Source organism: Anolis carolinensis, unplaced genomic scaffold (genome assembly GCF_035594765.1).
Source record: "Anolis carolinensis isolate JA03-04 unplaced genomic scaffold, rAnoCar3.1.pri scaffold_7, whole genome shotgun sequence".
Classification (NCBI taxonomy): Eukaryota; Metazoa; Chordata; class Lepidosauria; order Squamata; family Dactyloidae; genus Anolis; species Anolis carolinensis.
In genome coordinates this window covers 36830682-36844730 of record NW_026943818.1, presented here as the reverse complement: position 1 = coordinate 36844730, position 14049 = coordinate 36830682, and the positions used below count along the sequence as shown (strand labels likewise).

At 35.1% G+C, this 14049-nt stretch overlaps 1 protein-coding gene across 3 annotated transcripts in view; it reads left to right on the top strand.

Annotated features, from left to right (window-relative positions):
• uhrf1 (ubiquitin like with PHD and ring finger domains 1) overlaps positions 1-14049 on the top strand; it is a 33641-nt gene that overhangs the window by 1070 nt on the left and 18522 nt on the right. Inside the window, exons 1-7 of one of the 3 annotated variants that reach the window (XM_062959505.1) lie at positions 1164-1267; positions 3770-3933; positions 7525-7782; positions 8145-8320; positions 10578-10793; positions 10871-10980; positions 13539-13725. In XM_062959505.1, the coding sequence (XP_062815575.1) occupies positions 3781-3933; positions 7525-7782; positions 8145-8320; positions 10578-10793; positions 10871-10980; positions 13539-13725 (1100 nt within the window). In that variant the 5' untranslated portion in view covers positions 1164-1267; positions 3770-3780. Of the gene's footprint in view, positions 1-1163; positions 1272-3769; positions 3934-7524; positions 7783-8144; positions 8321-10577; positions 10794-10870; positions 10981-13538; positions 13726-14049 lie in introns of those variants that run through there. The other 2 variants (XM_062959504.1, XM_062959503.1) reach the window with 2 other exon arrangements.

Below are 14049 nucleotides of genomic sequence, written 5' to 3'. Positions count from 1 at the left end.
CAATATATATAAGGAGGCTGCAATATTTTATAACTTATATTTTATATTATTATATTTTATATTTATATTATTTCTAATATATTTATACAATATATAATATTTATATAATAAATATATTGTATATAATATTTATATAATAAATATTTATATTATTTGTTAAATTTATATTATTATAGTATTATATGCATGTCAATATATATAAAGAGGCTGCAATATTTTATAACTTATATTTTATATTAATATATTTTATATTTATATTATTTCTAATATATTTATACAATATATAATATTTATATAATAAATATATTGTCTATAATATTTATATAATAAATATTTATATCATTTATTAAATTTATATTATTATATTATTATATCCATGTCATATATAGTATATACATGTCAATATATATAAGGAGGCTGCAATATTTTATAACTTATATTTTATATTATTATATTTTATATTTATATTATTTCTAATATATTTATACAATATATAATATTTATATAATAAATATATTGTATATAATATTTATATAATAAATATTTATATTATTTATTATATTTATATTATTATATTATTATAGTACCGGTATTATATGCATGTCAATATATATAAGGAGGCTGCAATATTTTATAACTTATATGCATATAGACACATATATTTATATACACATATATACATACAGACACATGCACACACATGTTTATATATATACATATAGGCACACATATACATAGAGATTTTAATCTTAATGCTGCTTGTATTCAATTCTATTTTAATGTTTTTGCCTGTTTGAATGAGCTCTATGGATATGAAGTCCTATCTGTAGATCAAGATTTTATTTGGACGCTGTCCCTTTAAATTTTTAGACGCTGCTTCCTCCACACTTCGCCCCTCCCCTTGCGCTTGTTTTTTTTCCCGTTGGCAAGATCTCGCGAGACTTCCCGCGGCCAATCCTCGCACCGGGGCGGTTTTTTTTCAATTTTGTGGCGCGCGCCCTTGGAAAGCAATAGAAGTGGGTCGGAGCGCAGACGGACCTGCTTGTCGGAGTAGGCGGGATTTGAGGAAGCCGACCAATCGGAGTCTCGCTTTCCTTGAGGACGCGGCCAATGGGAGGCGAAGGGGCGGGGCGGGAAAGGAAGCGAATGCCAAAGTGGGCGGGGAAAGGGGCGGGGCCTTTGGGATGCAGTTAGGCTGAGCGGTCGCGGTCTTCGTGAGGGGAGAAAAGACCCCTTAACGTCGTCGAATCCAGGAAAGGGCCAAAAGGCTGGTATATTGTTATTAATCCTATTATTATTGCGAAGGAATTGAAATTTTACATTGTAATTGTGTTTTTTTTAAATATTGGGAGCTGTTTTGTGTCCTGTTTTGGGAAATAAAAGTAACAATAATTCCCAAATGAAGCTGAATAGTATTGTTTTAAATTTGGAGCCATTTTGGAAGGTCTGTATTATTGTAAATAATATATTATTACTGTATTTATAAGAATATTAATATTATATAGTATTAATGTAATATATATTATATAATACTAATGCATTGGATTATATTATTGTCAATAATATATTATTTATAAGAATATTAATATTATATAGTATTAATAACGTAATATATATTATATAATGCTAATGGCATTGGATTATATTATTGTCAATAATATAGTATTATTTATAAGAAAATATTATATAGCATTAATGTAATATATATTATTGTCAATAATATATTATTATTTATGAGAATATTAATATTATATAGTACTAATAATGTTATATATATTATATAATACTAATGGCATTGGGTTATATTATTGTCAATAATATATCGTTATTTATGAGAATATTAATATTATATAGTACTAATACTGTCATATATATTATATAATAGTAATGGTATTGTATTATATTATTGTCAAGATTATATTATTGGGTTATATTGTCAATAATATATCATTATTTATAAGAATATCAATATTATATAGTATTAATAATGTAATATATATTAGATAATGCTAATGATATTGTATTATATTATTGTCAATAATATATTATTATTTATGAGAATATTAATATTATATAGTATTAATAATGTCATATATATTATATAATACTAATAGCATTGGGTTATATTATTGTCAATAGTATATCATTATTTCTGAGAATATTAATATATAGCATTAATGTAATATCTATATATATAAAATGATAAAGTTGTTTGCGCAGTGACTATAACAACAAAACTAAACATCCCAGAAATATGAAATTTGGCAACACAATGCAAAAGGCTTGCCTCCAGGTTACAACAACACAACCACACCACAAAACCACAATCCAGACCCACAAAACTCACAACAATGCATCATGTGATAACAACACAACTAAACACCCCAGAAATACAAAACTTGGCAACACAATGCAAAAGCCTTGCCTCCCAGTTGTAACAACACAACCACACCACAAAACCACACAGGACCCACAAAACTCACAACAACGCATCGTGACTATAACAACACAACTAAACGCCCCAGAAATACGAAACTTGGCAACACAACACAAAAGCATTCCCTCCTGATTGTAACAACACAACCACACCACAAAACCACAATCCGGACCCACAAAACTCACAACAATGCATCGTGACTATAACAACACAACTTAACGCCCCAGAAATACAAAACTTGGCACACAACTAAACGCCCCAGAAATACAAAACTTGGCAACACAACACAAAAGCCTTGCCTCTCAGTTGTAACAACACAACCGCACCACAAAACCACAATCTGGACCCACAAAACTCACAACAACGCATTGTGACTATAACAAATACAAAATCTGACAACACAACTCATCCACCTCCCCAATCCCTACATTCACACTTGGCCTCCAAAAAAACAATTACAATAATAACAATTACAACAACAACAACAATAAGAATCAACACCATCACAGGCAAGAAGCAGCCAGGCACTGAGGCTGAGAGGCCAGTCAGTGCAACACTGGGCCTCCAAAAAACAATACAGTAGCATCTAACTTATCCAACCTTCATGACCACTACAACAACAATAATAATAAACACCTACACAGGCAAAACAAAAAAAAGACTATTGTACCACAATAAAAATATAAACCGCACTCAGCAGAATCAGACATTACAATTAAAAACAAACCAAAGACAACAGGGATCTCAAGCAATTATCAATCAACACAAAAATTGAAGAAGGTAACAGACTTCAAATACTACTACTAATGTGAGTATAAAGAAGGGTGGAGGTCACAGCATAAATACAACCTAATGTAGACTGAACAACACCACCAGACTAAGCCACAGCAACGCGTGGCCGGGCACAGCTAGTATATTATATAATACTAATGATAATGTATTATATTATTGTCAATAATATATTATTTATAAGAATATTAATATCATATAGTATTAATGTAATATATATGGAATTAATAATGTAATATATACTATATTACAGTAGAGTCTCACCCAACACAAACGGGCCTGCAGAACGTTGGATAAGCAAATATGTTGGATAATAAGGAGGGCTGGCCAGGAAGCGGTGTTTGTCCTGTTGAGTTTTGAGTGTGAGAATGTGGCAGGAGGACCATCTGTCTGGATGGTTTTCATTGTGCTTTCCTTGCCTAGCAGAAGGGAGTTGGACTTCCAGCTCAGATTCTAAGATCGTGTTCCTCTTTCTCATTTTTTGTGTCCCGTATCCCATCCCACATTTGTAATGCCTTGTCTTTTCTGTTTCTTTGACAAGAGGTACCGCAGCCATGTGGATCCAGGTGCGCACCATGGATGGGAAAGAGACCCATCGGGTGGACTCCCTCTCCAAGCTCACCAAGGTGGAGGACCTGCGCCAGAAAATCTTTGAGACCTTCAACGTGGCCCCGGATCGGCAGAGGCTTTTCTACAGGGGCAAACAGGTATCAGCATTCCCCTTTTCCTAGACACTGCTGAACATGAACCAACAGTGTGATGCTGCAGCTACAAAAGCCAATGCGATTCTAGGCTGCATCTATAGGAGTGTTAGTGTTGGCATCAAGCGAAGTCCTAATCACATTCTCAGAATAACTTTGATCAGAATAACCCTGTGTCTAGTTCAGAGCAACTTTTTATTTATTTATTTATTTATTTGCGACATTTATATCCCGCCCTTCTCACCCCGAAGGGGACTCAGGGCGGCTTACAAGCAATATAGTTGTATAGTACAATATAATAATATATAATGCTTATATATTGTTTATATTGTGCTATACTAATATAATATATTGTATGTATATATTATTTACTATTTATATACTACATTTATTTCCCGCCCTTCTCTCCCCGAAGGGGACTCAGTGCGGCTTACAAATTATATGTACATACAATATATTATACAGTAGAGTCTCACTTATCCAACATAAACGGGCCGGCAGAATGTTGGATAAGCAAATATGTTGTATAATAAGGAGGCATTAAGGAAAAGCCTATTAAACATCAAATTAGGTTATGATTTTACAAATGAAGCACTAAAACATCATGTTAGACAACACATTTGGCAGAAAAAGTAGTTCAATACGCTGTAATGCTATGTAGTAATTACTGTATTTATGAATTTAGCACCAAAATATCACGATGTATTGAAAACATTGACTACAAAAATGCGTTGGATAATCCAGAACGTTGGATAAGCGAGTGTTGGATAAGTGAGACTCTACTGTATTATTAGTATAGCACAATATTAGCATTAAATTACTATGTTGTACTATATCACTTTACAGCAATATTATTAGTAATATTACATGTAATATAAATATATAATTTATATTATTATATTGTATTATTAGTATTGTATTACATTATAATATTATTATAAATATTATATGTATATACAATATATTATATATTGTATATATTGTATATTATAGCGTTGCTGTAATATATATATATATATATATATATATATATATATATATATATGTTATATAATATATAACTTGTAAGCCGCCCCGAGTCCCCTTCGGGTGAGAAGGGCGGCATATAAATGTTGCTAATAAATAAATAATAAAAGCTTCCCATCTTTTTGATGCAATGGAGAGCCGTGGCGTGATCCCCATTGCCATTCACAGCCGCTGCCTTCAGTTGAGATTCATGATAACTTGTGAATGTGGGTCTAAAGCGCTGTGTTTGCAGAGTAAAAGTAATGCAAGTCTTATGTTGTCGTCTGAAACCATTTCCCACTTTGGATCTTAATGGCGGCCAAGCTGCTTTGGGGAAGGTTTTGGGAATTGACTCAGTACTTTCTCGGGCCAATTATTTGTTCTTGTCTTTGTTAGAAAGGGGAAAGAAAACAAAAACAGAATTACACTGCCATCTAGCGACTGTGTTTGAACGGTGTTGCCTGCTGTCCGCACGTGCTCTTTTCAATTCTTGGTTGCTGCTCTTCTTGAAAGTATTTGTGGTTTGCGTTGTTACTGGCTCGACACTTGTTGCTCTTTCGGCTCTAGTAAAGACGACTTGAAATTGTCCTTTGCGAGTTGAAATTGTCTGTGCCAACTCTGCAAGGTTTCCTGCATTGATTTGAAGCTGTCAGAGACCCAACATGGGACCTTTTTTTGTTGAAAGCATTGAATTGTGAGCCTCTGCATTCAGTGGCAGATTTGCACAGCTTTCTTAGGAGGCAGTGGAATAACTTGGGCATTGCCTGGATTCAGCTTCGTTTTATTAGTATATACCAGCGTTTCCTTGTGTATTCACATCACAGAGTCAAGAAGCATTGTGTAAAACACACAATAGCAGCCTGATGCTGGGGCAACAACTCTGGACCCAGATGATGGTGATGATGATGATGATGATGATGATGATGATAAGGTTTATTTATATCCCACTGTAATGAAAAGCTGTCTCTCTGCTCCCAGAGAAGAATTCTCGTTTCTTGCACTCTGTACTATGCACTCCGGAAACCTTGGGACATCTGTCCAGGCACTTTATAAACAGTCTAATTATTATGTACTTTGTGTCCCCCCCCCCCCCCCCATTTTATCCCTTGGTGGTGAAAATTGTTTTTATGACCTCTCTACTTCTATGGTTTTATTTTGTATAATTGTGCTTAAATCTGTTTTATTTGATTGTATTCTTATTACTTTCTTGTTTTGTTTTATATTTTAATATGTTTATATCTTCTTTTGGGCTTGGCCCCATGTTAGCTGCCCTGAGTCCCTTCAGGGAGATGGTGGCGGGATACAAAAATAAAGTATTATTATTATTATTACTGTATATACTCGAGTATAAGCCTAGTTTTTCAGCCCTTTTTTAAGACTGAAAAAGCCCCCTTCGGCTTATACTTGGGTGAGGGTCCTGGTTGGCTTATATTTGGGTCAGCTTATACTCAAGAATATATGGTACATTTCTTATTTTTCTCTGTTATTATTAGTATTATTACATTTCTTATTTTTTTCTTATTGTTGCTACTATTACATTTATTTTACTCTATTTTTTATTATTAATACATTTATTATTTCACTCTGATATTATTATTATATTTATTATTTTACTTTATTACTACATGCATTATTTTACTGTATTTATTGTATGACACAGCAAACAAGATAGATATGCTGGATTTTGTTTCACAAAATCACAAGTCGAACACTTCCCCAGTGTCTAAGGACTGTGTGATGTATTTTCGGATGATGCGTGCAGATCCCAGTAGGGTGGCCTTTTGCAGCTGCCAGATCGTTATTTTGCCAATGCCTATTGTTTCCAAATGCTGGCTGAGATCTTTTGGCACGGCACCCAGTGTGCCCATCACCACCGGGACCACCTGCACTGGTTTCTGCCAGAGTCTTTGAAGTTCAATCTTGAGGTCCTGAGAGCGGCTGAGTTTTTCCTGTTGTTTTTCATCTATGCGACTGTCACCTGGGATGGCGACATCAATGATCCAAACCTTTTTTTTTTCCACAACTGTGATGTCTGGCGTGTTGTGTTCCAGAACTTGGTCAGTCTGGATTCGGAAGTCCCACAGTATCTTTGCGTGCTCATTTTCCAATACTTTTGCAGGTTTGTGATCCCACCAGTTCTTTGCTGCTGGGAGGTGGGACTTGAGGCATAAGTTCCAATGGATCATTTCAGCCACATGGTTGTGCCTCTGTTTGTCTGTGCGATTTTCTTACAGCAGCTGATGAGATGATCAATTGTTTTATCCGTTTCCTTGCACAGTCTGCATTTTGGGTTATCAGCTGATTTTTCGATCTTGGCCTTTATTGCCTTTGTTCTGATGTCTTGCTCCTGGGCTTCAAGGATCAGGCCTTCTGTCTCCTCCTTCAGGGTCCCATTCGTTAGCCATAGCAAGGTCTTCTCATTATCAGCTTTTCCTTCAATAATAATAATAATTATTATTATTATTATTATTATTATTATTATTATTATTATTATTATTATTATTATAGCAATCTTTTCTCCTGTATGTGTCTTCACTGCAATTTAATATAACCTTATGTGCTGTGTGATGATTCTTTGAACTTCTTTTGTAGATGGAAGATGGCCATTCCCTTTTCGACTACAGCGTTGGCCTGAACGATATTGTGCAGCTGCTGGTGCGGCAGAGCCCTGCCCTACAGCCGGCGGCCGGCAAAGAGAAGGACTCTGAACTGTCCGACACAGACTCCGGCTGCGGCCCCAGCGAATCAGACAAAAGCTCCAATAATGGGGAGGGCTCTGTAGAGATGGAGGGGCATCCTGGCGTGGCCGCTCCCCTCGATTTGGTGGACCCAGGCTTTGGGTTCTACAAGGTGAGAGAAGTGCAATATTTCCATTATACTATGTAACATGATTTTTTGTTTTGGAGGGGCCTCATTCATGATTATCAGAAGCAACTCAAAAGAATATTATTTTGTAATACAATAATAATACAATATGATAATGTTAATTATATATTATATATTACATGTAATATTAATAATAATATTACAATATATTGATATAGTACAATATAGTAGTTTATTGCCAGTCTTGTGCTATGCTAATAATATAATATTGTATGTAAATTTAATTTGTAAGCTGCTCTGAGTCCCCTTCGGGGTGAGAAGGGCGGGATATAAATGTAGTAAATAAATAAATAAATAAACTCAGTGGCTTGGCTTTTGGCTTCCAGATCAACGAGTTGGTGGATGCACGTGACACCAGCATGGGAGCCTGGTTTGAAGCCATCGTGGTCAACGTGACGCAGAAAGGCGAGGCGGCCAGCAAGGTGACCGAAAGCGATGAGGAAACGGACATGCCGGAAGTGATCCCCGATGAGGACATTGTCTATCATGTGAAATACGAAGAGTGAGTTGATTCTTGTTTCTTGTGCGTTTTTGGAAAAGTTTATTTCTTGCTTTAGAGTCAGATATTGCTACTGCTCAGGATTCCAAGATTCCACATACAGTAGAGTCTCACTTATCCAACATAAACGGGCCGGCAGAACGTTGGATAAGCGAATATGTTGGATAATAAGGAGGGATTAAGGAAAAGCCTATTAAGCATCAAATTACATTATGATTTTACAAATTAAGAACCAAAACATGTTTTACAACAAAGCAGTTCAATACACAGCAATGCTATGTAGTAATTCCTGTATTTACGAATTTAGCACCAAAACATCACAATTTGTTGAAAACTACAAAAATATTGACTACTAAAAGGCAGACTGTGTTGGATAATCCAGAATGTTGGATAAGCCAATGTTGGATGAGTGAGACTCTACTGTATTTCTTGGCTCTTGAAGAGTTGGATTGAGGTTGCTTTGGCAGCCTTGGTTAGTGATCCAGGTGGGAAAGAAACAGCGTGGTTGCTAACTCAATAATGATTTGTTATTATTATTTCTTGAGCAGGGCTGTGGTAGTTCAACTGTTACATGATTATTATTAAATCATCATTAGGTATTATTGAACTATTATTACTGTGTTGTCGAAAGCTTTCATGGCCGGAATCACTGGGTTGCTGTGAGTTTTCCAGGCTGTATGGAAAGCATTCTCTCTTGATGCAGTATGTATGGCCAGGTTGTAAAGAAATGGTTGTGTTTTATGTTGTTTTATGTATATTTATTGTTTGTATTGTTTTTGATTCATTGATCCATGTTTTAACTGATGTTATTGTTGGGCTTGTCCCCATGTAAGCCGCCTTGAGCCCATTTGGGGAGATAGTGGTGGGGTATAAGAATAAAGTTATTATTATTATTGTTATTTGAAACACAATAAGACGAGTCCACAGCAGACACTCTGCTGGTTGTTGTACTGGATCACACGTCGGACACTTCCCAAGTGTCTAGGGCTGTGTGATGTATTATTATTATTATTATTATTATTATTATTATTATTATTATTTGAAACACAACAAGATGATTCCACATCAGGCACTGCTGGCTGTTGTATTGGATCACACGTTGGAAACTTCCCAAGTGTCTAGGACTGTGTGATGTATTATTATTATTATTATTATTTTATTGTATGATACAGCAAACAAGATATGCTGGATTTCGTTTCACAAAATCACAATTCGAACACTTCCCAAGTGTCTAGGACTGTGTGATGTATCGTTGTTGTTGTTGATTCCTCCAGGCAGGAAGCTGCCGGGCAAAGCTTTTCAATGCTAATCAAGCTTGCCAATTGCAGCATTCACACTTGCCTCAAACAGACAAGAGTTATTTATTTATTTATTTATTTCATCATTTCTATCCCGCCCTTCTCACCCAAAGGGACTCAGGGCAGCTTACAAAACTGGCAGAATTCGATGCCAATATACAACAGTACTAAAGAATAAAACATAAGCAATTAAAAACAGATTTAAAATAATACAAAATGCTTGAGCCATTCATCCACAAAACCTTGTACATAAACCTTAATCCAGACCGAGTCGAAGCCAACTTTCTCCCACCCACAGATATATAAACCCCACTTGCCTAGTTTCCAACAGACCTCACAACCTCTGAGGATGCCTGCCATAGATGTGGGCAAAACATCAGGAGAGAATGCTTCTGGAAGGTGGCCAGACAACACGGAAAACTCAAAGCAACCCAGTGATCCTGGCCTCAAAGGCCTTCGATAACACATAAAACTAAATTTCCTTGCCAAAGTTTACATGCATTAGATTTGTGCTCTTTTTGCTGCAAATTTGGCAGAAAATCCTTTTTTTTTAGTTTCAGGATTTTGAAAATGGAAGTGTGCCTTAGATTCGATGGCACCTTTGACTCGAGTCAATATGGGTATTATTTAGTAATCACACTGTTTTTGAGAGCCGCTTTGTTGAAAGCGCAGGTTCATTTTCTGGGTTTCATTAATCAGCCCCAGAGGGTTTTTAATAATCTATCCTGTATTTATTACAATTTTACCATTGATGTGTTTTAAATGCAATTTTTTATCCTGTATTTTTGTTTTAATTGATATATTGTATTACTGTTTTATCTTTTTATAGTGTGATTTGTATTATGTTGCCTATATTTTGTCCTATGTTGTTTGGGCCTCTGCCCCATATAAGCCGCCCCTTGTCCCCACGGGGAGATGGTGGCAGGGTATAAATAAAGTTTTATTATTATTATTCATCCTAGTTATCCAGAGAACGGTGTCATCCAGCTGAGCTCGAAGAACGTTCGCGCCCGCGCTCGGTCGACTCTCCAGTGGGAGGAACTCTCTCCCGGGGACGTGGTGATGCTGAATTACAACCCAGACGACCCCAAGGAGCGGGGCTTCTGGTACGACGCGGAGATCCTCCAGAAGCGAGAGAGCCGGACGTACAAGGAGCTGTATGCCAAGATTGTCCTTGGGTAAGAACCGCAAGGTCCATCTTCAGGAGTTCTGCTTTTCTTCAACGCCGTCGGTTCTGATCCGCTTTCTTTTCCAGGGACGGTGGGGATGTCTTGAACGACTGCCGGATCACTCTGGTGGACGAGATCTACAAAATCGAAGAGCCCGGGAATGCGGTTCCCCTCACCATTGCAAGTCCCATGAAAAGTGAGCCTTGTTCCTCTCCAGCCAGAGAGAAATATCATGTTTTATTTGCGGGGGAGGGTGAAGCCATCTCTTACGAGTTCCAGAATTATGGAGTAGTCACTAAGCAGGCTCTGTCCTGCATTCGCACTCAGTGAAGCCCTTGAAGGTATCAGGACAGAGAAAAGGGTAGAAAGACATATCCATATATACTCTAATATAAGCCGACTTGAATATACGCCGAGGCATCTAATTTTACCACAAAAAAACTGGGAAATCATTGACTCAAGTATAAGCCAAGGGTGGGAAATTTCAAAAATAAAAATAGATACTGTATATACTCAAGTATAAGCCTAGTTTTTCAGCCCTTTTTTTAAGACTGAAAAAGCCCCCCTCGGCTTATACTCGGGTGAGGGTCCTGGTTGGCTTATATTTGGGTCAGCTTATACCTGAGAATATATGGTACATTTATTATTTTTTTCTATTATTGGTATTATTACATTTATTATTTTTCTCTATTGTTGCTACTATTACATTTATTTTACTCTATTATTATTATTATTATTATTATTATTATTACATTTATTATTTCACTCTGATATTATTATTATATTTATTATTTTACTGTATTACTACATGTATTATTTTCCTGTATTTATTATTATTATTATTATTATTATTATTATTATTATTATTATTATCACTACATGTATTATTTTACTCTATTGTTATTAAAAGGATACATAAGCACATTTACATTGAAGAAGATGAGACTAATGATTTAACCAGAGTCGGACAGTTTTATGTAAATATTCAAAAATATTTAACCTGCTGATGCCTCAGTTAATGCAATTTTATTGGTATCTATTTTTATTTCTGAAATTTACCACCCTTGGCTTATACTGGAGTCAATGTTTTCCCAGTTTTTTTGTGGTAAAATTAGGTGCCTCGGCTTATATTCGGGTCGGCTTATATTCGAGTATATAAGGTACCAATAAAATTACATTAATTGAGGCATCAGTAGGTTAAATGTTTTTGAATATTTACATCAAGCTTTAAGATAAGACTATCTAACTCTGATTAAATCATTCTTTTCATCTTCTTCAATATAAATGTGCTTATGTATCCTTTTAATAATAATAGAGTAAATTAATACATGTAATAATATTATAAATCTATATTTATATTACATACAATATTACTAATAATATTGCAATATAGTCATATAATATATTGTATGTATATATACTTGTAAACCGCCCTGAGTCCCCTTCAGGGTGAGAAGGGCGGGATATAAATGTCACTAATAAATAATAATAAATAAATAAATAAAGGAAAATAATATATGTAATAGTAAATATATTAGAATTATAAATGTAATAATAATAATATCAGAGTGAAATAATAAATGTATTAATAATTGTTGCTACTATTACATTTATTTTACTCTATTTTTATTATTATTTTATGACACAGCAAACAAGACGAAATTCAGCATATCTATCTTGTTTGCTGTGTCATAAAATAATAATAAAAAATAGAGTAAAATAAATGTAATAGTAGTAACAATAATAGAGTAAAAGAATACATGTAATAATAATATCAGTGAAATAATAAATTATTACAGTAGAGTCCAACATAAACGGGCCGGCAGAACGTTGGATAAGCGAATATGTTGGATAATAAGGAGGGATTAAGGAAAAGCCTATTAAACATCAAATTAGGTTATGATTTTACAAATTGAGCACCAAAACATCATGTTATACAACAAATTTGACAGAAAAAGAAGTTCAATATGTAGTAATGTTATGTTGTAATTACTGTATTTACGAATTTAGCACCAAAATAATACGATATACTGAAAACATTGACTACAAAAATGCATTGGATAATCCAGAATGTTGGATAAGCGAATGTTGGATAAGTAAGACTACTGTACTTTCGGGGGAGGCCTTGTATTTAGCAATTCAGCAAAACTTCTACTAGGTCTTATTTTCTGGGGATGTCTTATTTTAGGAGATATTTTAGGGGGTACATGTAATAATAATAATAAGTAGAGTAGAATAATAAATGTAATAACAATAATAAGATCAGAGTGAAATAATAAATGTATTAATTATTATGAAAATAGAGTAAAATAAATGCAATAGTAGCAACAATAATAGAGTAAAATAATACATGTAATAATAATAATAAATACAGGAAAATAATATAAGTAATAATAAATAGAGTAGAATAATAAATGTAATAATAAGATTAGAGTGAAATAATGTATTAATAATAATAAAAAATAGAATAAAATAAATCAACAATAATAGAGTAAAATAATACATGTAATCATACCAATAATAATTGAGAAAAATAATAAATGTACCATATATACTCGAGTATAAGTTGACCCAAATATAAGCCAACCAGGATCCTCATCCGAGTATAAGCCGAGGGGGGCTTTTTCAGTCCTAAAAAAAGGGCTGAAAAACTAGGCTTATATTTGAGTATATACAGTAATCTGCCAGGGTTTGATGGCTTGGCATCTTTGTTTTGTTCACCCTGTTAGTCTTTCTGTGCCTTCCTTCCCGTAGGACAGAGTGGGCCCGTCTGTAAGCACTGCAAGGACAACCCCAGCAAGACGTGCCGGATGTGCGCCTGCTACATCTGTGGCGGAAAGCAGGACCCCGAGAAGCAGCTCATGTGTGATGAGTGCGACATGGCCTTCCACATCTACTGCCTCAACCCCCCTCTCAGCCGAATACCCGACGATGAGGATTGGTAAGTCACAGCTGACGCCGATAGCAGGAAGCACAGAACTAGGAAGGACCTCCAAAGGGCATCTAGTCCTACCCCCTTCAGCCAAGCAAGGAAACAAAGCCTGTCGGTTGGTTGATTGAAACAAATCACTTTCCCTGTCTCAATTCTTTCTCCGACAATCTGGCTGTGTGCACAGAATGCACGGAATATAATATCCTCCATGACTCCTGAGTTCAGCTTATTTAAGCGACTCAAACTTTATTATTATTTACAACTACTGTATATACAAGACAGATCGAACAATATCCGGACTCCGTCCATCTACATCGGCACCCTGCAGGAGTG